At 49.3% G+C, this 27,558-nt stretch overlaps 1 protein-coding gene across 5 annotated transcripts in view; it reads left to right on the top strand.

Annotated features, from left to right (window-relative positions):
- DZIP1 (DAZ interacting zinc finger protein 1) overlaps positions 1 to 27,558 on the top strand; it is a 191,380-nt gene that overhangs the window by 19,869 nt on the left and 143,953 nt on the right. For all 5 annotated transcript variants that reach the window (XM_063953023.1, XM_063953026.1, XM_063953025.1 and 2 more), the window contains exon 3: positions 19,334 to 19,406. In XM_063953023.1, the coding sequence (XP_063809093.1) occupies positions 19,334 to 19,406 (73 nt within the window). The remainder of the gene's footprint in view (positions 1 to 19,333; positions 19,407 to 27,558) is intronic.

The following is a 27,558-nucleotide window of genomic DNA, read 5'->3' as shown; positions in this document are numbered from 1 at the left end:
TCGAGATCTACCTGTCCTGATTCAGTCGGACAACGTAACAGCGGTGGCGTACATAAACCGCCAGGGCGGAACAAAGAGCAGAGCGGCGATGGCGGAGGCCACAAAAGTTCTCCGCTGGGTGGAAAAGCACGTAAGCGCTCTGTCAGCGGTCTTCCTTCCGGGCGTGGACAACTGGGAAGCAGACTTCCACAGCAGACACGATCTCCATCCAGGAGAGTGGGGTCTTCATCAAGAGGTTTTTGCAGAAGTGACAAGTCGTTGGGGAATTCCTCAAATAGACATGATGGCGTCTCGCCTCAACAAGAAGCTTCCGAGATATTGTTCCAGGTCAAGGGACCCTCAAGCCAGTGCAGTGGACGCCCTGGTAACTCCGTGGGTGTTTCAGTCGGTATATGTGTTCCCTCCACTTCCACTCATTCCAAAAGTGTTGAGGATCATAAGAAGAACAAGGGTTCAGGCGGTACTCATCGTTCCAGATTGGCCACGGAGGGCCTGGTATCCGGATCTTCAGGAATTGCTCATAGAAGATCCCTAGCCTCTTCCTCTCAGAGAGGATCTGTTACTACAGGGACCATGCGTCTTCCAGGACTTACCACGGCTGCGTTTGACGGCGTGGAGGTTGAACGCCAAATCCTAGCTCGAAAGGGTATTCCCGGGGAAGTCATCCCCACTCTCCTTAAGGCTAGAAAGGAAGTCACGGCGAAGCATTATCACCGTATTTGGAGAAAGTATGTGTCTTGGTGTGAAGCCAAGAAAGCTCCTACGGAGGAGTTTCAGCTGGGTCGTTTCCTCCATTTTTTGCAGGCAGGCGTGGATGCAGGCCTGAAATTAGGTTCCATTAAAGTGCAGATTTCGGCTTTATCTATTTTCTTTCAAAAAGAATTGTCCGCCCTTCCAGAGGTTCAGACTTTCGCGATGGGAGTGCTGCACATCCATCCTCCGTTTGTGCCACCCGTGGCACCGTGGGATCTTGACGTGGTGTTACAGTGTCTTATGTCTCACTGGTTTGAACCTTTGCGAAAGGTTGAGTTGAAATTTCTCACTTGGAAAGTGGTCATGCTTTTGGCCTTGGCGTCCGCAAGATGGGTGTCGGAATTGGCGGCTTTGTCTCACAAGAGCCCCTATTTGATTTTCCATGTGGATAGAGCGGAATTGAGGACTCGTCAACCATTTCTGCCGAAGGTGGTTTCTTCGTTTCACATAAATCAACCTATTGTCGTGCCTGTGGCTACGGATTCCGTGGCGGTGCCAAAATCTCTCGATGTCGTAAGAGCTTTATAAATTTATGTCTCCAGAACGACTCAAATTAGGAAATCAGAGGCTCTGTTTGTCCGTATGGCATTTGTTTGTATCATGATCTCCTCAATGTACAACATGATGTAAAGCATTAGCATTTGTCTGCATATGTTACTGAAATACTGCTTCAGACAAGCTTAGCAAATTCCATCACCCAGTTGACCTCCCCACTCTGCCCGATTACCTCCCTGTAAATGGGGCCTAATTCAGACTTAGGGGGATGTCCAATTACCCGTTAATTAACATCGGTCAATGATTTTTTGTTACAGGCTATCCAGAATGGATTGCCCATAAAAAAAAAAGCAACAAAAGAAAAACCCTGACTTCCCGAAAACACACAGGTTCAGTGAAACCTATGTGTTTTCGGTAGAAACAGCTCCGTTTCCCCATAAAAATGGGTCTGTTTCTGGGGATTTGGTTTCTGCGAAATAAAATCCCCGATAACCGCGGCGCCCTGCAGTATCCCTTGCCCGCCGCAGCAGCGGCAGGCTGGGACTGCAGGGAGGGCACCGCGGCCCTGGAGCTGGCACTTGGCGCTTAACCATGGCGGGGAAGCCGTGGCAACACCATTACCCAAATCCCCCATCTTCCGCCGGTCACATGGGGAGCGGTCATGTGACCGGAGGGAGCCGGAACTGCATCGCTGTGTCGGGAGCTGTCAGGAGCCAGCACCCGGTTCAGCATCAGGTAACCCCCGATAGGCCGCCGCACGTGCCGGCTTATTGGGGCTAACAGGATAGCCCCTGGCAGGACAATTAGCCCTGGTAAATCAGCAGGTCTAATTGGATATCTCCCTTGATTGCAGATGTGCGAGAAAACATACGTCTACGATCAATTTATTTGACATGCGGGGGGACGCCCAGCACAGGGCTAGTCCACCCCGCATGCCGGGTCCCCCCCCCCCGCGCTCAGACTTTCGACAGCGATACATTCACATGTTTAGCGTAGCCCTCTGCCTGCGCAGCCTAGTCTGTCTGCAAAGGCAGACAGCTACCCGCCATGTTAAGGGTTGCAGCGGGTGCGCGGTCGGCAAGCGGTCCCGACATGCTTGCGTTGTCCGGACTGCACCGCTAAAAAGAGCATGGACACTGTGTTGGCGCCTCGTCCCGCCCACTCCAGGTCTTAAACTGCGTTTCATAGCGATTTGTGCATATACATACATAGTTAACATAAATAATTAATCAGTTTCAAAAAAGACAAAATGTCCATCGAGTTCAACCTGTATTATAATTATTATACTAATCTGTATGTAACTATAGTTTCTCTAACGTCCTAGTGGATGCTGGGGACTCCGTAAGGTCCATGGGGATAGACGGGCTTCGCAGGAGACATGGGCACTTTAAGAAAGAATTTAGGTTCTGGTGTGCTCTGGCTCCAACCTCTATGCCCCTCCTCCAGACCTCAGTTTGATACTGTGCCCAGACGAGCTCTCCTGAGTTTGCTGAGAGAAAGTATTTTGTTAGGTTTTTTATTTTCAGGGAGCTCTGCTGGCAACAGACTCCCTGCATCGTGGGACAGAGGGGAGAGAAGCAGCCCTACTCTCTGAAGCTAGGTCCTGCTTCTTAGGCTACTGGCACCATTAGCTCCAGAGGGATCGTACGCAGGATCTCACCCTCGCCGTCCGATCCCAGAGCCGCGCCGCCGTCCCCCTCGCAGAGCCGGAAGACAGAAGCCGGGTGAGTATAAGAAGCAAAGAAGACTTCAAATCGGCGGCAGAAGACTCCGGTCTTCACTGAGGTAATGCACAGCACTGCAGCTGTGCGCCATTGCTCCCACACACCTCACATACTCCGGTCACTGTAGGGTGCAGGGCGCAGGGGGGGGCGCCCTGGGCAGCAATTGGGACCTCTTTGGCAAAAGTTTAGCATATATACAGTTGGGCACTGTATATATGTATGAGCCCCCGCCAAAAATTGTACATTTAAGCGGGACAGAAGCCCGCCGCTGAGGGGGCGGGGCTTCTTCCTCAGCACTCACCAGCGCCATTTTTTCTCCACAGCTCCGCTGAGAGGAAGCTCCCCAGGCTCTCCCCTGCAGATACACGGTAGAAGAGGGTAAAAAGAGAGGGGGGGCCACATAATTAGGCGCAAAAATCAATATAAACAGCAGCTACTGGGTTAACATTAAGTTACTGTGTTATTCCTGGGTTTATAGCGCTGGGGTGTGTGCTGGCATACTCTCTCTCTGTCTCTCCAAAGGGCCTTGTGGGGGAAATGTCTTCAAAAAGGGCATTCCCTGTGTGTGTGGTGTGTCGGTACGCTTGTGTCGACATGTTTGACGAGGAAGGCTATGTGGAAGCAGAGCGGGAGCAAATGAATGTGGTGTCTCCGCCGACGGCGCCGGCACCTGATTGGATGGATATGTGGAAGGTTTTAAATGATAATGTTAATTCCTTGCATAAAAGGTTAGAAAAAGCTGAAGCCTCAGGACAGTCAGGGTCTCAACCCGTGCCTGATCCAATGTCGCAGAGGCCGTCAGGGTCTCAGAAGCGCCCACTATCCCAAATTGTTGACACAGATACCGACATGGATTCTGACTCCAGTGTCGATTACGATGATGCAAAGTTACAGCCTAAATTGGCTAAATCCATCCGTTATATGATTATAGCAATTAAGGATGTGTTGCACATCACAGAGGAAACCCCAGTCCCTGACAAGAGGGTGCATATGTATGGGGAAAAGATACCGGAGGTAACCTTTCCCCCCTCACACAAGCTAAATGAGTTATGTTAAAAAAGGCTTGGGAATCTCCAGATAAAAAACTGCAGATTTCCAAAAGGATTCTTATGGCTTATCCTTTCCCGCCAACGGACAGGTTACGCTGGGAATCCTCCCCTAAGGTGGACAAAGCTTTAACACGCTTATCCAAGAAGGTAGCCCTGCCGTCACAGGATACGGCTACCCTCAAAGATGCTGCGGATCGCAAACAGGAGGTTACCCTGAAGTCCATTTATACACATTCGGGTACCTTGCTGAGGCCGGCGATCGCGTCGGCCTGGGTGTGTAGTGCTAATGCAGCATGGACGGATACCTTATCTAAGGAAATTGAGAGCTTAGACAAGGATACTGTATTGTTGACCTTGGGGCATATTAAAGACGCTGTCCTATGTATGAGAGATGCTCAAAGAGACATTAGTCTACTGGGTTCTAGAATAAATGCTATGTCAATTTCTGCCAGAAGGGTCCTGTGGACTCGGCAATGGACAGGTGATGCCGACTCAAAAAGGCACATGGAGGTTTTACCTTACAAGGGTGAGGAATTGTTTGGGGAGGGTCTCTCGGACCTGGTCTCCACTGCTACTGCTGGAAAGTCAAATTTTTTGCCATATGTTTCCTCACAGCCTAAGAGAGCACCGTATTATCAAATGCAGTCCTTTCGATCACAGAAAAACAAAGTCCGAGGTGCGTCCTTTCTTGGCAGAGGAAAGAAGCTGCACAACACAGCTAGTTCCCAGGAACAGAAGTCCTCCCCGGCTTCCACAAAATCCACCGCATGACGCTGGGGCTCCACAAGCGGAGCTAGGCCCGGTGGGGGCACGTCTTCGGAATTTCAGCCACAAGTGGGTTCACTCCCTGTTGGATCCCTGGGCAATAGATATTGTGTCTCAGGGATACAAGCTGGAATTCGAAGAGATGCCCCCGCACCAATACCTCAAATCGGCCCTGCCAGCTTCCCCCCACGAGAGGGAAATAGTGTTAACTGCAATTCACAAATTGTATCTTCAACAGGTGGTGGTCAAGGTTCCCCTCCTTCAACAAGGAAGGGGTTATTATTCGACCATGTTTGTAGTCCCGAAACCGGACGGTTCGGTCAGACCCATATTGAATTTAAAATCCCTGAACATGTACCTGAAAAGGTTCAAGTTCAAGATGGAATCGCTGAGAGCGGTCATCGCAAGCCTGGAAGGGGGGGATTTTTTGGTGTCTCTGGACATAAAGGATGCATATCTTCATGTCCCCATTTATCCACCTCATCAGGCGTACCTCAGATTTGTGGTACAGGATTGTCATTACCAATTTCAGACGTTGCCGTTTGGTCTCTCCACGGCTCCGAGAATATTTACCAAGGTAATGGCGGAAATGATGGTGCTCCTGCGGAAGCAAGGGGTCACAATTATCCCATACTTGGACGATCTCCTCATAAAGGCGAGATCAAGAGAGCAGTTGCTGATCAGCGTAGCACTTTCTCTGGAAGTGTTAGGGCAACACGGCTGGATTTTAAATATTCCAAAGTCGCAGTTGGTTCCTACGACTCAACTGCCTTTCCTAGGCATGATTCTAGACACAGACCAGAAAAGGGTTTATCTCCCGATAGAGAAAGCTCAGGAACTCATGACACTGGTCAGGAATCTATTAAAACCAAAACAGGTGTCAGTGCATCACTGCACTCGAGTCCTGGGAAAGATGGTGGCATCTTACGAGGCCATTCCCTTCGGCAGGTTCCATGCGAGGACCTTTCAATGGGACTTACTGGACAAGTGGTCCGGATCACATCTTCAGATGCATCGGTTAATCACCCTATCCCCCAGGGCCAGGGTGTCTCTCCTGTGGTGGCTGCAGAGTGCTCACCTTCTCGAGGGCCGCAGATTCGGCATTCAGGACTGGGTCCTGGTGACCACGGATGCAAGCCTCCGAGGGTGGGGAGCAGTCGCACAGGGAAGAAATTTCCAAGGTCTGTGGTCAAGTCAGGAGACTTGCCTTCACATCAACATCCTGGAACTAAGGGCCATATACAACGCCCTACGTCAAGCGGAGACCCTGCTTCGCGACCAACCGGTTCTGATTCAGTCAGACAACATCACCGCAGTGGCTCATGTAAACCGACAAGGCGGCACAAAGAGCAGGGTGGCGATGGCGGAAGCCACCAGAATTCTTCGCTGGGCGGAAAATCACCTAAGCGCACTGTCAGCAGTGTTCATCCCGGGAGTGGACAACTGGGAAGCAGACTTCCTCAGCAGACACGACCTCCACCCGGGAGAGTGGGGACTTCATCAGGAAGTCTTCGCACAGATTGCAAGTCTGTGGGAACTGCCACAGGTGGACATGATGGCGTCCCGCCTCAACAAAAAACTACTGAGGTATTACGCCAGGACAAGAGACCCTCAGGCGATAGCTGTAGACGCCCTGGAGACACTGTGGGTGTTCCAGTCGGTCTATGTATTTCCTCCTCTTACTCTCATACCCAAGGTGCTGAGAATAATAAGAAAAAGGAGTGAGAACAATACTCATTGTTCCAGATTGGCCACAAAGGACTTGGTATCCAGATCTGCAAGGACCCGTGGCCTCTTCCTCTAAGACAGGACTTGTTGCAGCAGGGGCCCTGTCTGTTCCAAGACTTACCGCGGCTGCGTTTGACGGCATGGCGGTTGAACGCCGGATCCTAGCAGAGTAAGGCATTCCGGATGAGGTCATTCCTACGCTGATAAAGGCTAGGAAGGACGTGACAGCTCAACATTATCACTGTATATGGCGAAAATATGTTGCTTGGTGTGAGGCCAGCAATGCCCCTACGGAGGAATTCCAGCTGGGCCGGTTCCTTCACTTCCTACAGTCAGGAGTGAATTTGGGCCTAAAATTGGGTACCATTAATGTCCAGATTGCGGCCCTATCCATTTCCTTTCAAAAGGAGTTGACTTCTCTAACTGAAGTTCAGACGTTTGTGAAGGGAGTGCTGCATATTCAGCCCCCTTTTGTGCCTCCTGTGGCACCTTGGGATCTTAACGTGGTGTTGAGTTTCCTGAAATCCCACTGGTTTGACCCACTTAAAACGGTGGAGTTGAAATATCTCACTTGGAAGGTGGTTATGCTATTAGCCTTGGCTTCGGCTAGGCGTGTGTCAGAGTTGGCGGCTTTGTCACATAAAAGCTCCTATCTGGTTTTCCATGCGGATAGAGCAGAATTGCGGACCCGTCCACAATTTCTGCCGAAAGTGGTTTCATCCTTTCATATAAACCAACCTATTGTGGTGCCTGTGGCTACTACTGACTTGGAGGATTCCGAGTTGCTTGATGTGGTCAGGGCTTTGAAGGTTTATGTAGCCAGCTTACTAGGTTAGATTTGTTTACACTCGAAAACAGGCGGCTGGGAGGGGACAATATTAATATTTACAAATACATAAAGGGTCAATACAAGGATCTATCATGCGATTTGTTTGCCGAAAAATCGCTATATATGACACATGGACACCCTCTGATGTTAAAAGAGAGAATATTTCATACACAACAAAGGAAAGGGTTCTTCACAGAAAAGGCAGTCAAAAATTGGAATTCTCTGTCAGAGAAGGTAATAATGGTGGACTCCGTAAATAATGTTTAAAAATGGATTAGATAAATTCCTTGCTGAAAGAAATATTCAAGGATATAGCATTTAAAGGAACAGAACTTAAAAAGAGCATGAACTATAGTTGTTATTTAGACTTAAAAACATAACTTTATCTGGATCACTATAGTTAAAATAAGATTTTACTTACCGGTAAATCTATTCTCTGACGTCCTAGTGGATGCTGGGTACTCCGTAAGGACCATGGGGAATAGACGGGCTCCGCAGGAGACTGGGCACTCTAAAGAAAAGATTAGGTACTACATCTGGTGTGCACTGGCTCCTCCCTCTATGCCCCTCCTCCAGACCCCAGTTAGAATCTGTGCCCGGCCAGAGCTGGAAGCACTCTAGGGGCTCTCCTGAGCTTCCTAGAAAGAAAAGTATTTGTTAGGTTTTTTATTTTCAGTGAGATCTGCTGGCAACAGACTCACTGCTACGTGGGACTTAGGGGAGAGAAGCAAACCTACCTGCTTGCAGCTAGCTTGTGCTTCTAGGCTACTGGACACCATTAGCTCCAGAGGGATCGAACACAGGGCCCGACCTCGATCGTCCGTTCCCGGAGCCGCGCCGCCGTCCCCCTTGCAGAGCCAGAAGATGGAAGAAACCGGAGGAGATCGGCGGCTGAAGACTTCGGTCTTCAATAAGGTAGCGCACAGCACTGCAGCTGTGCGCCATTGCTCCCACAGCACACCACACGCTCCGGTCACTGGTGGGTGCAGGGCGCTGGGGGGGGGGGGGGGGGCGCCCTGGGCTGCAATTAAGATATCTTTTGGCAATAAAAAGCACATAATACAGTGTTTAACACTGTATATGTGCAGAAACCCCCGCCATTAACGATATAAAAAGCGGGAGAAGCCCGCCGTTGAAGGGGCGGGGCTATCTCCCTCAGCACAGCCAGCGCCATTTTCTCTTCACAGCTCCGCTGGAAGGACGCTCCCCAGGCTCTCCCCTGCAGTATACACTACAGAAAGGGTAAAAAAAGAGAGGGGGGGCACATAAATTTAGGCGCAAATTGTGATATAAGCAGCTATAGGGGGAAAATTCACTTTGTGTATAGTGTCTATCCCTCTGTTATATAGCGCTCTGGTGTGTGCTGGCATACTCTCTCTCTGTCTCCCCAAAGGACTTTGTGGGGTCCTGTCCTCAGTCAGATCATTCCCTGTGTGTGTGCGGTGTGTCGGTACTGCTGTGTCGACATGTTTGATGAGGACGCTTACGTGGAGGCGGAGCAGGTGCCGATAAGTGTGATGTCGCCCCCTGCGGGGCCGACACCTGAGTGGATGGATATGTGAAAGGTATTAACCGACAGTGTCAACTCATTGCATAAAAGGTTCGATGACGCAGCTTTGGGACAGCCGGCATCTCAGCCCGCGCCTGCCCAAGCATCTCGGAGGCCGTCGGGGGCTCAAAAACGCCCGCTACCTCAGATGGCAGACACAGATGTCGACACGGAGTCTGACTCCAGTGTCGACGAGGATGAGACAAATATACAATCCACTAGGGCCATCCGATGCATGATTACGGCAATGAAAAATGTGTTGCACATTTCTGACATTAACCCGGTTACCACAAAAAAAAGGGTATTATGTTTGGGGAGAAAAAGCAGCCAGTGACTTTTCTCTAACGTCCTAGTGGATGCTGGGACTCCGTCAGGACCATGGATGCTGGGACTCCGTCAGGACCATGGGGAATAGCGGGCTCCGCAGGAGACAGGGCACATCTAAATAAAGCTTTTAGGATCACATGGTGCGTACTGGCTCCTCCCCCTATGACCCTCCTCCAAGCCTCAGTTAGGTTTTTGTGCCCGTCCGAGAAGGGTGCAATCTAGGTGGCTCTCCTAAAGAGCTGCTTAGAAAAAGTTTTTTTAGGTTTAAATCTCAGTGAATCCTGCTGGCAACAGGATCACTGCATCGAGGGACTTAGGGGAGAGATTTCCAACTCACCTGCGTGCAGGATGGATTGGAGTCTTAGGCTACTGGACACTTAGCTCCAGAGGGAGTCGGAACACAGGTCCTCCTGGGGTTCGTCCCGGAGCCGCGCCGCCGATCCCCCTTACAGACGCTGAAGACGGAGGTCCGGAAAGCAGGCGGCAGAAGACTCCTCAGTCTTCATGAAGGTAGCGCACAGCACTGCAGCTGTGCGCCATTGTTGCTACACGTCTCACTGATTCAGTCACGGAGGGTGCAGGGCGCTGCTGGGGGCGCCCTGGGCAGCAATATTAAATACCTTTAGTGGCAAAATAAATACATCACATATAGCCATTAAGGCTATATGTATGTATTTAACCCAGGCCAGTTTTCTTAAAACCCGGGAGAAAAGCCCGCCGAAAAAGGGGCGGAGCTTATTCTCCTCAGCACTCAGCGCCATTTTCCTGCTCAGCTCCGCTGGTGAGGAAGGCTCCCAGGACTCTCCCCTGCACTGCACTACAGAAACAGGGTAACAAAGAGAAGGGGGGCATAATTTGGCGATATTGATATATTAAAAGCGCTTATATCAAAAACAACACCTTCTAGGGTTGTTTATATACATTTATAGCGTTTTTGGTGTGTGCTGGCAAACTCTCCCTCTGTCTCCCCAAAGGGCTAAGAGGGTCCTGTCTTCGATTAGAGCATTCCCTGTGTGGCTGCTGTGTGTCGGTACGTGTGTGTCGACATGTATGAGGACGATGTTGGTGTGGAGGCAGAGCAATTGCCGGTAATGGTGATGTCACCCCCTAGGGAGTCGACACCGGAATGGATGGCTTTAGTTATGGAATTACGTGATAATGTTAGCACATTACAAAAGTCAGTTGACGAAATGAGACGGCCGGAAAACCAGTTAGTACCGGCTCAGGCGTCTCAGACACCGTCAGGGGCTGTAAAACGTCCCTTACCTCAGTCAGTCGACACGGGTACCGACACAGATGAATCTAGTGTCGACGGTGAAGAAACAAACGTATTTTCCAATAGGGCCACACGTTATATGATCACGGCAATGAAGGAGGCTTTGCAGATCTCTGATACTGCTGGTACCTCAAAAAGGGGTATTATGTGGGGGGTGAAAAAACTACCTGTAGCTTTTCCAGAATCAGAGGAATTGAATGACGTGTGTGACGAAGCGTGGGTTAACCCAGATAGAAAACTGCTAATTTCCAAGAAGTTATTGGCATTATACCCTTTCCCACCAGAGGTTAGGGCGCGCTGGGAAACACCCCCTAGGGTGGATAAGGCGCTCACACGTTTATCAAAGCAAGTGGCGTTGCCGTCTCCTGATACGGCCGCCCTCAAGGATCCAGCAGATAGGAGGCTGGAAACTACACTGAAGAGTATATACACACATACTGGTGTTATACTGCGACCGGCAGTAGCCTCAGCCTGGATGTGCAGTGCTGGGGTAGTGTGGTTGGATTCTCTGACTGAAAATATTGATACCCTGGATAGGGACAGTATTTTATTGACTCTAGAGCAATTAAAGGATGCTTTTCTTTATATGCGAGATGCTCAGAGGGATATTTGTACTCTAGCATCAAGAGTAAGCGCGATGTCCATATCTGCCAGAAGAAGTTTATGGACGCGACAGTGGTCAGGTGATGCGGATTCCAAAAGGCATATGGAAGTATTGCCATATAAAGGAGAGGAATTATTTGGGGTCGGTCTTTCGGACCTGGTGGCCACGGCAACTGCCGGCAAATCCACTTTTTTACCTCAGACCCCCTCTCAACAGAAAAAGACACCGTCTTTTCAGCCGCAGTCCTTTCGCTCCTATAAAAACAAGCGACCAAAAGGACAGTCTTATCTGCCGCGAGGCAGAGGAAAGGGTAAGAGAGGGCAGCAAGCAGCCCCTGCCCAGGACCAGAAGCCCGCCCCGGGTTCTACAAAGCCATCAGCATGACGCTGGGGCTTTACAAGCGGACTCAGGAGCGGTGGGGGGTCGACTCAAGATTTTCAGCAATCAGTGGGCTCGCTCACAAGTGGACCCGTGGATCCTGCAGATAATATCTCAGGGTTACATGTTGGAGTTCGAAAGGTCTCCCCCTCGCCGGTTCCTAAAGTCTGCTTTACCAACGTCTCCCTCAGAAAGGACGTCGGTTTTGGAAGCCATTCACAAGCTGTATTCTCAGCAGGTGATAGTCAAGGTACCCCTCCTACAACAGGGAAAGGGGTATTATTTCACACTATTTGTGGTACCGAAGCCGGACGGTTCGGTAAGACCTATTCTAAACCTGAAATCCTTGAACCTGTACATACAGAAATTCAAGTTCAAGATGGAGTCACTCAGAGCAGTGATAGCGAATCTGGAAGAAGGGGACTTCATGGTGTCCCTGGACATAAAAGATGCTTATCTGCATGTCCCAATTTACCCCTCACACCAAGGGTATCTCAGGTTCGTGATACAAGACTGTCATTATCAGTTTCAAACGCTGCCGTTTGGTTTGTCCACGGCCCCTCGGGTCTTTACCAAGGTAATGACCGAAATGATGGTTCTTCTACGAAGAAAAGGCGTATTAATTATCCCTTACTTGGACGATCTCCTGATAAGGGCAAAGTCCAGAGAACAGCTGGAAGTCGGTGTAGCACTAACCCAGGTAGTGCTTCAGCAACACGGGTGGATTCTGAATCTTCCAAAATCTCAATTGACCCCGACAACTCGTCTGCTGTTCCTGGGAATGATTCTGGACACGGTTCAGAAAAAGGTGTTTCTCCCGGAGGAGAAAGCAAGGGAGTTATCCGAACTTGTCAGGAACCTCCTAAAACCAGGAACTGTGTCAGTACATCAATGCACAAGAGTCCTGGGAAAGATGGTGGCTTCTTACGAAGCGATTCCATTCGGCAGATTCCATGCACGGACATTTCAGTGGGATCTGCTGGACAAATGGTCCGGATCGCATCTGCACATGCATCAGCGGATAACACTGTCACCAAGAACAAGGTTGTCTCTCCTGTGGTGGTTGCAGAGTGCCCATCTGTTAGAGGGCCGCAGATTCGGCATACAGGACTGGGTCCTGGTGACTACGGATGCCAGCCTACGAGGCTGGGGAGCAGTCACACAGGGAAGAAACTTCCAGGGCGTGTGGTCAAACCTGGAGACGTCCCTTCACATAAATATACTGGAGCTAAGAGCGATCTACAATGCTCTAAGCCTGGCAAAATCGCTGCTTCAGGGTCAGCCGGTGTTGATCCAGTCGGACAACATCACGGCAGTCGCCCACGTAAACCGACAAGGCGGCACGAGAAGCAGAAGAGCAATGACAGAAGCTGCAAGGATTCTGCGCTGGGCGGAGAATCATGTCATAGCACTGTCAGCAGTGTTCATCCCGGGAGTGGACAACTGGGAAGCAGACTTCCTCAGCAGACACGACCTTCACCCGGGAGAGTGGGGACTTCATCCAGAAGTCTTCCACATGATTGTGAACCGTTGGGAAAGACCAAAGGTGGACATGATGGCGTCTCGCCTCAACAAAAAATTGGACAGATATTGCGCCAGGTCAAGAGACCCTCAGGCAATAGCTGTGGACGCTCTGGTAACACCGTGGGTGTACCAGTCAGTGTATGTGTTCCCTCCTCTGCCTCTCATACCAAAGGTACTGAAAATTATACGGAAAAGAGGAGTAAGAACAATACTGGTGGCTCCGGACTGGCCAAGAAGAACTTGGTATCCGGAACTTCAAGAGATGCTCACGGAGGATCCATGGCCTCTACCTCTAAGAAGGGATCTGCTTCAGCAGGGACCTTGTATGTTCCAAGACTTACCGCGTCTGCGTTTGACGGCATGGCGGTTGAACGCCGGATTCTAAAAGAAAAGGGCATTCCAGAGGAAGTTATTCCTACCTTGATTAAGGCTAGAAAGGAAGTGACTGTACAACATTATCACCGCATTTGGCGAAAATATGTTGCGTGGTGTGAGGCCAAGAAGGCTCCAACGGAAGAATTTCAATTGGGTCGATTCTTACATTTCCTGCAAGCAGGATTGTCTATGGGCCTAAAATTGGGGTCCATTAAAGTTCAAATTTCGGCCTTATCAATCTTCTTCCAGAAGGAATTGGCATCAGTGCCTGAAGTACAAACTTTTGTCAAAGGTGTACTACATATACAACCCCCAATAGTGCCTCCAGTGGCACCGTGGGATTTGAACGTAGTTTTGAATTTTCTCAAATCTCATTGGTTTGAGCCTCTAAAATCGGTAGATTTAAAATACCTTACATGGAAGGTAACCATGCTATTGGCCCTGGCTTCAGCCAGGAGAGTTTCAGAGTTGGCGGCTTTATCATACAAAAGCCCATATCTGATTTTCCATTCGGACAGGGCAGAACTGCGGACACGTCCTCATTTTCTCCCTAAGGTGGTTTCGGCTTTTCACTTGAACCAGCCTATTGTGGTGCCTGCGGCTACTAGCGACTTGGAGGACTCCAAGTTACTGGACGTTGTCAGAGCATTAAAAATATATATTCAAGGACAGCTGGAGTCAGAAAATCTGACTCGTTGTTTATATTGTATGCACCCAACAAGATGGGTGCTCCTGCGTCTAAACAGACGATTGCACGTTGGATCTGTAGCACAATCCAACTTGCACATTCTGTGGCAGGCCTGCCACAGCCTAAATCTGTAAAGGCCCACTCCACAAGGAAAGTGGGCTCATCTTGGGCGGCTGCCCGAGGGGTCTCGGCATTACAACTTTGCCGAGCAGCTACGTGGTCAGGGGAGAACACGTTTGTAAAATTTTACAAATTTGATACTCTGGCTAAGGAGGACCTGGAGTTCTCTCATTCGGTGCTGCAGAGTCATCCGCACTCTCCCGCCCGTTTGGGAGCTTTGGTATAATCCCCATGGTCCTGACGGAGTCCCAGCATCCACTAGGACGTTAGAGAAAATAAGAATTTACTTACCGATAATTCTATTTCTCATAGTCCGTAGTGGATGCTGGGCGCCCATCCCAAGTGCGGATTGTCTGCAATACTTGTACATAGTTATTGTTACAAAGATCGGGTTATTACTATTGTTGTGAGCCATCTTTTCAGAGGCTACTTCGTTTTTTGTTATCATACTGTTAACTGGATTCAGATCACAAGTTGTACGGTGTGATTGGTGTGGCTGGTATGAGTCTTACCCGGGATTCAAGATCCTTCCTTATTGTGTACGCTCGTCCGGGCACAGTACCTAACTGAGGCTTGGAGGAGGGTCATAGGGGGAGGAGCCAGTACGCACCATGTGATCCTAAAAGCTTTATTTAGATGTGCCCTGTCTCCTGCGGAGCCCGCTATTCCCCATGGTCCTGACGGAGTCCCAGCATCCATGGTCCTGACGGAGTCCCAGCATCCACTACGGACTATGAGAAATAGAATTATCGGTAAGTAAATTCTTATTTTCCCCCATCTGATGAGTTAAAATTGTGTGAAGAAGCGTGGGGTTCCCCAGATAAGAAACTAGTAATTTCTAAGCGGTTACTAATGGCGTACCCTTTCCCGCCAACGGATAGGTTACGCTGGAAGACATCCCCTAAGGTGGACAAGGCGCTCACACGCTTATCAAAAAAGGTGGCACTGCCGTCTCAGGATACGGCCGCCTTAAAGGAGCCTGCAGATAGAAAGCAGGAGGCTATCCTGAAGTCTGTGTATACACACTCAAGTACTATACTGAGACCTGCTATTGCTTCAGCATGGATGTGCAGTGCTGCAGCAGCGTGGTCTGATTCCCTGTCTGATAACATTGATTCCCTTGACAGGGACACTATATTGCTAACCATAGAGCATATTCAAGACGTAGTCTTATATATGAGAGATGCACAGAGGGACATTTGCCGGCTGGCATCTAGAATTAATGCGATGTCCATTTCTGCCAGGAGAGTATTATGGACCCGGCAGTGGACAGGTGATGCTGATTCTAAAAGGCACATGGAAATTTTGCCTTATAAGGGTGAGGAATTGTTTGGGGACGGTCTTTCGTACCTCGTATCCACAGCAACAGCTGGGAAGTCGACTTTTTTACCTCAGGTTCCCTCACAGCCTAAGAAAGCACCGTATTATCAAGTACAGTCCTTTCGGCCTCAGAAAGGCAAGCGGGTTAGAGGCGCGTCCTTTCTGCCCAGAGGCAGGGGTAGAGGGAAAAAGCTGCACCATACAGCCAGTTCCAAAGAACAAAAATCCTCCCCTGCTTCCACTAAGTCCACCGCATGACGCTGGGGCTCCACATGTGGAGCCAGGTGCGGTGCGGCCCGTCTCCGGAACTTCAGCGACCAGTGGGTTCGCTCACAGGTGGATCTCTGGGTTCTACAAGTGGTATCTCAGGGATACAAGCTGGAATTCGAGACGTCTCCCCCTCGCCGTTACCTCAAATCAGCCTTGCCAGCTACTCCCCAGGACAGGGAGGTAGTACTGGCGGCAATTCACAAGCTGTACCTTCAGCAGGTGATAATAAAAGTTCCCCTCCTTCAACAGGGACGGGGTTACTATTCCACAATGTTTGTGGTACCGAAACCAGACGGTTCGGTGAGACCCATTCTAAATTTGAAATCCTTGAACACTTATATAAGGAAGTTCAAGTTCAAAATGGAATCGCTCAGGGTGGTTATTGCAAGCCTGGAAGAGGGGGATTACATGGTATCACTGGACATCAAGGATGCTTACCTACATGTCCCCATTTACCCACCTCACCTGGTGTACCTCCGTTTTGTGGTACAGGGCTGCCATTACCAATTCCAGACGTTGCCGTTTGGTCTGTCCACCGCACCGAGGGTATTTACCAAAGTAATGGCTGAAATGATGTTACTCCTTCGAAAGAAGGGAGTTATAATTATCCTGTACTTGGACGATCTCCTTATAAAGGCGAGGTCCAGGGAGCAGTTGTTGGTCGGAGTAGCACTATCTCAGGAAGTACTACAACAGCACGGCTGGATTCTGAATATCCCGAAGTCGCAGCTGGTTCCTACGACGCGTCTGCTGTTCCTGGGTATGATTTTGGACACAGAACAGAAGAAGGTGTTTCTCCCGGAGGAGAAGGCCAAGGAGTTGTCATCTCTGGTCAGAGACCTCCTAAAACCAAAACAGGTGTCGGTGCATCACTGCACGCGAGTCCTGGGAAAGATGGTAGCTTCTTACGAGGCAATTCCATTCGGCAGGTTCCATGCACGGATCTTTCAGTGGGATCTGTTAGACAAGTGGTCCGGATCGCATCTTCAGATGCATCGGCTGATCACCCTGTCCCCGTGGGCCAGGGTGTCTCTGCTGTGGTGGCTGCAGAGTGCTCATCTACTCGAGGGCCGCAGATTCGCCATACAGGACTGGGTCCTGGTGACCACGGATGCAAGCCTCCGAGGTTGGGGGGCAGTCACTCAGGGAAGAAACTTCGAAGGACAATGGTCGAGTCAGGAAGCTTCCCTACACATAAACATTCTGGAACTACGGGCCATTTACAATGCCCTAAGTCAGGCAAAACCCCAGCTTTAAAAACCAGCCGGGGCTGATTCAGTCAGACAACATCACGGCGGTCGCCCATGTAAACCGACAGGGCGGCACAAGAAGCAGGATGGCGATGGCAGAAGCCACGTGATAGCACTGTCAGCAGTGTTCATTCCGGGAGTGGACAACTGGGAAGCAGGCTTCCTCAGCAGGCACGACCTCCACCCGGGAGAGTGGGGACTTCATCCAGAAGTCTTCCAGCTGATTGTAAATCAATGGGAAAGGCCACAGGTGGACATGATGGAGTCCCGCCTCAACAAAAAGCTAAAAAGATATTGCGCCAGGTCAAGGGACCCTCAGGCGATAGCTGTGGACGCTTTAGTGACACCGTGGGTGTACCAGTCGGTTTATGTGTTCCCCCCTCTTCCCCTCATACCAAAGGTACTGAGGATAATAAGAAAAAGTGGAGTAAGAACTATACTCATCGTTCCGGATTGGCCAAGAAGGACTTGGTACCCGGAACTTCAAGAAATGATCTCAGAGGACCCTTGGCCTCTGCCTCTCAGACAGGACCTGCTACAGCAAGGGCCCTGTCTGTTCCAAGACTTACCGCGGCTGCGTTTGACGGCATGGCGGTTGAACGCCGGATCCTGATGGAAAAGGGCATTCCGGTTGAAGTCATTCCTACGCTGATAAAAGCTAGGAAGGATGTGACAGCAAAACATTATCACCGCATATGGCGAAAATATGTTGCTTGGTGTGAGGCTATGAAGGCCCCAACAGAAGAATTTCAGCTGGGTCGATTTCTGCACTTCCTACAGTCAGGAGTGACAATGGGCCTAAAATTGGGATCCATTAAAGTCCAGATTTCGGCCCTGTCTATTTTCTTTCAAAAAGAACTGGCTTCACTGCCTGAAGTTCAGACGTTTGTTAAGGGAGTGCTGCATATTCAGCCCCCTTTTGTGCCCCCAGTGGCACCTTGGGATCTCAACGTTGTGTTGGATTTCCTAAAATCACATTGGTTTGAGCCATTTCAGACCGTGGAGTTGAAATATCTCACGTGGAAAGTGGTCATGCTTTTGGCCTTGGCTTCGGCTAGGCGTGTGTCAGAATTGGCGGCTTTGTCATGCAAAAGCCCCTATCTGATCTTCCATATGGACAGGGCAGAATTGAGGACTCGTCCCCAATTTCTCCCTAAGGTGGTATCAGCGTTCCATTTGAACCAACCTATTGTGGTGCCTGCGGCTACTCGGGACTTGGAGGCTTCCAAGTTGCTGGATGTAGTCCGGGCCCTGAAAATCTATGTTTCCAGGATGGCTAGAGTCAGAAAAACTGACTCTCTGTTTATCCTGCATGCACCCAACAAGCTGGGTGCTCCTGCTTCAAAGCAGACTATTGCTCGCTGGATCTGTTGCACGATTCAACTTGCACATTCAGCGGCTGGACTGCCGCATCCTAAATCTGTCAACGCCCATTCCACGAGGAAGGTGGGCTCTTCTTGGGCGGCTGCCCGAGGGGTCTCGGCTTTACAACTTTGCCGAGCTGCTACCTGGTCGGCATCAAACACGTTTGCAAAATTCTACAAGTTTGATACCCTTTCTGAGGAGGACCTTGAGTTTGCTCATTCGGTGCTGCAGAGTCATCCGCACTCTCCCGCCCGTTTGGGAGCTTTGGTATAATCCCCATGGTCCTTACGGAGTACCCAGCATCCACTAGGACGTCAGAGAAAATAAGATTTTACTCACCGGTAATTCTATTTCTCGTAGTCCGTAGTGGATGCTGGGAGCCCGTCCCAAGTGAGGACTTTCTGCAATACATGTATATAGTTATTGCTTAACTATAGGGTTATTGTTATGAGCCATCTGTTGAATGAGGCTCAGTTGTTGTTCATACTGTTAACTGGGTATAGTTATCACAAGTTGTACGGTGTGATTGGTGTGGCTGTTATGAGTCTTACCCTGGATTCCAAATCCTTTCCTAGTAATGTCAGCTCTTCCGGGCACAGTTTCCCTAACTGAGGTCTGGAGGAGGGGCATAGAGGGAGGAGCCAGTGCACACCAGATATAGTACCTAATCTTTCTTTTAAGAGTGCCCAGTCTCCTGCGGAGCCCGTCTATTCCCCATGGTCCTTACGGAGTACCCAGCATCCACTACGGACTACGAGAAATAGAATTACCGGTGAGTAAATTCTTATTTTTACACAGTATACTATGTCCCACTTTCGAATTCAGTTTGTCATAAAATATAGCTTTTATATTTCACTATATTAAACAACAACATTTAGTGCTGTACTTTGACAAATAATATTTTATTTTATATAAAAACATTGTACATATTTTTTCTATTACAGTGTCAATATTGTGAGAAGGCGTTCATGAATTATTCATATTTACAAGATCATATAAAGAGGAGGCATAATGAAGGTATTATATGTGATATGAACTGTTGAAAGTCCAGTTAAGAACATACAGTACTTTTATTTTAAATTAAGAGTGTTGTTTTTTTTCTTTCTGGGACCATTAGAGAAGTCGGGCACAGGGCTGTAACTTACAGGTGTGCGACCAGTTCTGTTGACCACAGGGCCCTTGGGGCATTACCACCTCTGCCCCACAGCGTGGTTCGGGGGCACAGGGTCATGCGTTTTATGGGCTGAAACAGTATGCATGTAAATGTAACCTATAGGTTCGCTAGTATCTAGTGACAGTAAGGAAAACACAGCGACACAACTGAAGGCCACTGAACCATGTGCAAAACTCAAGCTAGACTCCACCTGACAACTCCCACATCATACACCTACTTCATCCACATGCCCACCCTTGTTGTGCCAAGGGATGTTTGTGAAGGCTCACTGTGGCAATGTATCTTTGCTCCCTTTTCTTTGCACCCCATATATGTGTGGCAGGAAATTGAGTGACGGTTCCCTTGTGTAATAAATGGTAATGTCCATAGTGTGGTGTATCTACAATAGATGCAGGGTGTGAAGAGCACACAGGGCCCTTTGACAAAGAAAGCCCAGTGTCAAACACCCTGCATTCATCTTAGGCCCCGCTGAGTGCAGAGCATTGTACACCCCCCATACCTACCACCGACACTGTGCCAGAGCCTTTGAGAGCCTCTGTGCATTGTATCTGGTTGTGTAAATGTGAAAGCTGGTACAAAGAAATTGTTTTTGCTTAATAACCAATGAACATAATCCAAGGGAAATTTGGCTGTCTGAGAACAGCGTTATGACAACTGCTTTGAAATGATAGGTGCTTATTGAGATAGATAGATATATATATATATATATATATATATATATCTATCTATCTATCGATAGCAGTAAGTGCGGCACTGGGAGTCTTGCAATAGAGTTGAAAAAAATCTGTGTCTTTATTGCATCTACGTTTCGGGGACGCAGCCCCTTCGTCAGGATAACCACACAGTGAACAAAGTGTTTAAATATCATACAGAGAAGGAGGTACTCACCGCCGCCTCCAGCCACGCTGCCCGGGTCCCGGTCCTGACGTCACTCCGCCCACCGGAAGTGACGCGGCTCCGGTCCGTGCGGCTAGCGCACTGGGGCTAAGGAACAAGTAACCATAGAAACAAGTTACAAACAACAACAAACATTGAATAAAGTGCATCGTGCTCATCATGCAAAAAATATCAAATAATAAACCATTGGAACATGATAACTATATTGCGGAATAACCACAAAAACATTGTAAGTGTGAAACATTAGGAAATGTGAAACTTTGAGAAAACATAAAGGGATATGTCACTGATTCATGTCAACACTATAAAGCGCTGACTACTGCGGGAATATATATACATCTTTAAACCAATTCACGTATAGATTTAAATAATTCTAACTATGGATACCTCCAACTAAACATATATAAGTGTACAAATGAGGGACTCTGTTCAAAGCATACCTACATATTTAGTGCAACACAAACAGCACTAAATGGGATGCTAATCACTAGAACCAGCATGCAACTACACCATAGAGAGGCATTAAGGGGCATGTTTGTTAATAAAACCCATACAAGAAGGTATGGGCATGGAATGATAAAACCAGTCAACATAAGATGCTTCTATCTACACTACTAACCCCCATTCTAGGACTCTCATAAAAAACATTTCTCTAACGTCCTAGTGGATGCTGGGGACTCCGTCAGGACCATGGGGAATAGCGGCTCCGCAGGAGACTGGGCACAAAGTAAAAGCTTTAGGACTAGCTGGTGTGCACTGGCTCCTCCCCCTATGACCCTCCTCCAAGCCTCAGTTAAGATTTTGTGCCCGAACGAGAAGGGTGCAATCTAGGTGGCTCTCCTGAGCTGCTTAGAGTAAAAGTTTAAATAGGTTTTTTATTTTCAGTGAGACCTGCTGGCAACAGGCTCACTGCATCGAGGGACTAAGGGGAGAGAAACGAACTCACCTGCGTGCAGAGTGGATTGGGTTTCTTAGGCTACTGGACATTAGCTCCAGAGGGACGATCACAGGCCCAGCCGTGGATGGGTCCCGGAGCCGCGCCGCCGGCCCCCTTACAGATGCTGAAGCAAGAAGAGGTCCATAAATCGGCGGCAGAAGACTTTCCTGTCTTCATAAGGTAGCGCACAGCACTGCAGCTGTGCGCCATTGCTCTCAGCACACTTCACACTCCGGTCACTGAGGGTGCAGGACGCTGGGGGGGGGCGTCCTGGGAAGCAATGAATTTACCTTAGTTGGCAAAAAATACATCACATATAGCTCCTGGGCTATATGGATGTATTTAACCCCTGCCAGTTTTCCAGAAAAAAGCGGGAGAAGAGCCCGCCAAGAAGGGGGCGGGGCCTATCTCCTCAGCACATAGCGCCATTTTTCCCACACAGCTCCGCTGGTAGGAAGGCTCCCAGAATCTCCCCTGCATCCTGCAACTACAGAAACAGGGTAAAAAAAGAGAGGGGGGCACTTATTTGGCAAAATAACAGATATAAGCAGCTATAAGGGATAGACACTTATTGTAAGGTTGTCCCTATACATATATAGCGCTCTGGTGTGTGCTGGCAAACTCTCCCTCTGTCTCCCCAAGGGGCTAAGTGGGTCATGTTCTCTATCAGAGCATTCCCTGTGTGTGTGCTGGGTGTCGGTACGTGTGTGTCGACATGTATGAGGAGGAAAATGATGTGGAGGCGGAGCAAAGTGTCTGTAACAGTGATGTCACCCCCTAGGGGGTCGACACCTGAGTGGATGTACTGTTGAAAATTACGTGACAGTGTCAGCTCTATATAAAAAAACAGTGGTTGACACAGCCGGCTACTCAGCTTGTGCCTGTCCAGACGTCTCATAGGCCGTCAGGCAGATACAGACGCCGACACGGATACTGACTCCTGTGTCGACGGTGAAGAGACAACCGTGATTTCCAGTAGGGCCACACGTTACATGATTGAGACAATGGAAAATGTTTTATACATTTCTGATAATACGAGTACCACCAAAAAAGGGGTATTATGTTCGGTGAGGGAAAAACTACCTGTAGTTTTCCTGAATCTGAGAAATAAAATGTGTGATGATGCGTGGGTTTCCCCCCGATAACAATTAATAATTTCTTAAAAAGTATTGGCTGCATACCCTTTCCCGCCAGAGGTTAGGATGCATTGGGAAACACCCCCTAGGGGGGATAAGGCGCTCACACGCTTGTAAGAACAAGGGCTCTACCCTCTCATGAGATGGCCGCCCTTAAGGATCCTGCTGATAGAAAGCAGGAGGGTATCCAAAAAAAGGTATTTACACACATACTGGTGTTATACTGCGACCAGCTATCGCCTCAGCCTGGAGGTGCAGTGCTGGGTTGGCATGGTCGGATTCCCTGACTGGAAATATTGATATCCTAGATAGCACTGTCAGCAGTATTCATTCCGGGAGTGGACAACTGGGAAGCAGACTTCCTCAGCACGACCTCCACCCGGGGAGAGTGGGGACTTCACCCAGAAGTCTTCCACATGATTATAAACCGTTGGGAAAAACTCGACAGGTATTGCGCCAGGTCCAGGGACCCTCAGGCAATAGCTGTAGACGCTCTGGTAACACCGTGGGTGTACCAGTCAGGGTATGTGTTCCCTCCTCTGCCTCTCATACCCAAGGTACTGAGATTGATAAGATGGTGAGGAGTAAGCACTATATTCGTGGCTCCGGATTGGCCAAGAAGGACTTGGTAACCGGAACTTCAAGAGATGCTCACGGAGGATCCGTGGCCTCTACCTTTTAAGAAGGGACCTGCTCCAGCAAGGACCCTGTCTGTTCCAAGACTTACCGCGGCTGCGTTTGACGGCATGGCGGTTGAACGCCGGATCCTGAAGGAAAAAGGGCATTCCGGATGAAGTCATCCCTATCCTGATCAAAGCCAGGAAGGATGTAACCGCAAAAACATTATCACCGCAATTGGCGAAAATATGTTGCGTGGTGCGAGGCCAGTAAGGCCCGACGGTGGAAATTCGACTGGGTCGATTCCTACATTTCCTGCAAACAGGAGTGTCTATGGGCCTGAAATTGGGGTCCATTAAGGTTCAAATTTCGGCCCTGTCAATTTTCTTCCAAAAAGAACTAGCTTCAGTCCCTGAAGTTCAGACGTTTGTAAAAGGGGTACTGCATATACAGCCTCCTTTTGTGCCTCCAGTGGCACTTGGGATCTCAATGTAGTTTTTTTTTGGATTCCAAAAGTCACATTGGTTTGAACCACTTAAATCTGTGGAGTTAAAATATCTCACATGGAAAGTGGTCATGCTGTTGGCCCTGGCCTGGGCCAGGCGCGTGTCAGAATTGGCGGCTTTATCCTGTAAAAGCCCTTATCTGATTTTCCATTCGGACAGGGCGGAATTGAGGACTCGTCCTCAATTTCTCCCTAAGGTGGTTTCAGCATTTCACTTAAACCAACCTATTGTGGTGCCTGCGGCTACTAGGGACTTGGAGGATTCCAAGTTGCTGGACGTAGTCAGGGCCCTGAAAATATATGTTTCCAGGACGGCTGGAGTCAGAAAATCTGACTCGCTGTTTATCCTGTATGCACCCAACAAGCTGGGTGCTCCTGCTTCTAAGCAGACGATTGCTCGTTGGATTTGTAGTACAATTCAGCTTGCACATTCTGTGGCAGGCCTGCCACAGCCAAAATCTGTAAAAGCCCATTCCACACGGAAAGTGGGCTCATCTTGGGCGGCTGCCCGAGGGGTCTCGGCTTTACAACTTTGCCGAGCAGCTACTTGGTCAGGGGCAAACACGTTTGCTAAATTCTACAAATTTGATACCCTGGCTGAGGAGGACCTGGAGTTCTCTCATTCGGTGCTGCAGAGTCATCCGCACTCTCCCGCCCGTTTGGGAGCTTTGGTATAATCCCCATGGTCCTGACGGAGTCCCCAGCATCCACTAGGACGTTAGAGAAAATAAGAATTTACTTACCGATAATTCTATTTCTCATAGTCCGTAGTGGATGCTGGGCGCCCATCCCAAGTGCGGATTGTCTGCATTACTTGTACATAGTTATTGTTACAAAAATCGGGTTATTGTTGTTGTGAGCCATCTTTTCAGAGGCTCCTTCTGTTATCATGCTATTAACTGGGTTCAGATCACAAGTTGTACGGTGTGATTGGTGTGGCTGGTAATGAGTCTTACCCGGGATTCAAAATCCTTCCTTATTGTGTACGCTCGTCCGGGCACAGTATCCTAACTGAGGCTTGGAGGAGGGTCATAGGGGGAGGAGCCAGTGCACACCAGCTAGTCCTAAAGCTTTTACTTTGTGCCCAGTCTCCTGCGGAGCTGCTATTCCCCATGGTCCTGACGGAGTCCCCAGCATCCACTACGGACTATGAGAAATAGAATTATCGGTAAGTAAATTCTTATTTTGAAGCTAAGAGCTTCATTTAAGCCCCTGGGGAATTGGGTATTAAGTGTGTAGATCCATTTGGCTTCAGCCTGTAGCAATTTCTTCGAACGATCACCACCTCGTAATGAAGGCGGAACTTGGTCAATGATCTTATACCTTAGTGTGCCCATACCATGCTTGGCTAATGCAAAATGGCGTGCCACAAGCTGATCACTGCCACCTGTTTTAATAGCCTCACGTATGGCGTACCTATGTTGAGCCATTCTTGTCTTGAAGGCACAATCGGTCTTGCCAACGTAGGCCAATCCACAGGGGCAGGTTAGGAGGTAGATGACAAATTTTGAATCACATGATAAGGGGTATCTGATGTTATATTTCTTCCCTGTATGTGGATGTTGAGAACTATCGCCCTGTAGCATATATCCACAGGTAGTGCAGCCACTACATTTAAAGCACCCATTTCTACGTTTGAGGAAATTTTGGGGGTTTATCTTGTCAAACGAAGAAATGTCAGTCTTGACAACAAAATCCCTAATGCTACGCCCCCTAGAGAAACTGGGTAGTAATTTTGACTGATAGGCTTCACCCAATTCTCTGTCTGATGCAATAATGGGCCACAGTTGTCTAGTGCGCTTCATTGGGGTATATGCAATAGCGGGCGAATTCGCGGCAATTATCGACGTTTTTTCAATTCGACCAAATTCGCCAGGTGAATTCCGGAAGGTGGCTTCCGGAATTCACCATATGCAATGAAAAACGGATTCGCCAGAGTCGCGGGCGAAAATCGGCCGATTTGGCGGATTTTGCCGCGATTTTAAAAAACGGGAAAAAACGGGGAAAAACCCGAAAAAAAAATGGCGTGGGGTCCCCCCTCCAAAGCATAACCAGCCTCGGGCTCATCGAGCTGGTCCTGGTTCTAAAAATGCAGGGGGAAAATCGGCCAGGGATCCCCCGTATTTTTAAAACCAGCACCGGGCTCTGCGCCTGATGCTGGTGCCAAAAATACGGGGGACAAAAAGAGTAGGGGTCCCCCGTATTTTTAACACCAGCATCGGGCTCCACTAGCTGGACAGATAATGCCACAGCCGGGGGTCACTTTTATGCCGTGCCCTGCGGCCGTGGCATCAAATATCCAACTAGTCACCCCTGGCCGGGGTACCCTGGGGGAGTGGGGACCCCTTCAATCAAGGGGTCCCCCCCCCCCCCCCCCCCAGCCACCCAAGGGCCAGGGGTGAAGCCCGAGGCTGTCCCCCCCCCCCCCATCCAATGGGCTGCGGATGGGGGGGCTGATAGCCTTTGTGATAAAAAAAAAGATATTGTTTTTTCCATTAGTACTACAAGTCCCAGCAAGCCTCCCCCGCAAGCTGGTACTTGGAGAACCACAAGTACCAGCATGCGGGAGAAAAACGGGCCCGCTGGTACCTGTAGTACTACTGGGAAAAAAATACCCAAATAAAAACAGGACACACACACCTTGATAGTAAAACTTTATTTCATACGCCGACACACACATACTTACCTGTGTTGACACGCCGACTGCAACGATCTCCGACGATCCGAGGGTACCTGTCAAAAAATTATACTCACCTTCCAGCGTCCAGAGGTCCAGGTCCAGAGGTAAATCCACGTACTTTGTAAAAAAACAAACCGAACACGATCCACCGGACTAATGAAAGGGGTCCAATGTTTTCACATTAGACTCCTTTCCCCGAATGCCGGGACATCACGTGACTCCTGTCACTGATGTCCCTTCAGCCAATCAGGAAGCGCTACTGCCGTGGCGCTCACCTGATTGGCTGGACGCCGTCTGTACTCTGACAGCGCCTCGCAAAGCCGCTCCATTACTTTCAATGGTGGGAACTTTGCGGCTAGCGGTGGGGTCACCCGCCGGTCAGCCGCTGACCGGCGGGTGACCTCACCGCTAGCCGCTAAGTTCCCACCATTGAATATAATGGAGGGAGCTGTGCGATGCGCTGTCACAGCGATCAGCCAATCAGGTGAGCGCAACGAAGTTGCGCTTCCTGATTGGCTTAGAGACCTGTCAGTGACAGCTGTCACTGACAGGTCTCAATCGTGGAAAGGTGTCCCATGTGTCAGCATGGGACCCCTTTCAGTCCGTTCTGGAGCGGGTATTTGCGTTTTCTTTTTTTGCCAAGTACGTGGATTTATCTCTGGACCCTGAGGTGAGTATATTGAACTTTGCTTTTCAGGTATCCGTGGATTCTACATGGAGAAGAGGACCGATGTCGGCGTGTGAACATAGGTAAGTATGTGTGTGTCGGTAGTGTGAAATAAAGTTTTACTGTCGACGGTGTGTGTGTCCTGTTTTTATTTGGGTATTTTTTTCCCAGTAGTACTACAGGTACCAGCGGGCCCGCTTTTCTCCCGCATGCTGGTACTTGTGGTTCTCCAAGTACCAGCTTGCGGGGGAGGCTTGCTGGGACTTGTAGTACTAATGGAAAAAACAATATCTTTTTTTTATCACAAAAGGCTATCAGCCCCCCCATCCGCAGCCCATTGGATGGGGGGGGACAGCCTCGGGCTTCACCCCTGGCCCTTGGGTGGCTGGGGGGGGGGGACCCCTTGATTGAAGGGGTCCCCACTCCCCCAGGGTACCCCGGCCAGGGGTGACTAGTTGGATATTTGATGCCACGGCCGCAGGGCACGGCATAAAAGTGACCCCCGGCTGTGGCATTATCTGTCCAGCTAGTGGAGCCCGATGCTGGTGTTAAAAA

This window comes from Pseudophryne corroboree, chromosome 2, assembly GCF_028390025.1.
Source record: "Pseudophryne corroboree isolate aPseCor3 chromosome 2, aPseCor3.hap2, whole genome shotgun sequence".
Classification (NCBI taxonomy): domain Eukaryota; kingdom Metazoa; phylum Chordata; class Amphibia; order Anura; family Myobatrachidae; genus Pseudophryne; species Pseudophryne corroboree.
This window is presented reverse-complemented; position numbering and strand designations above follow the sequence as displayed.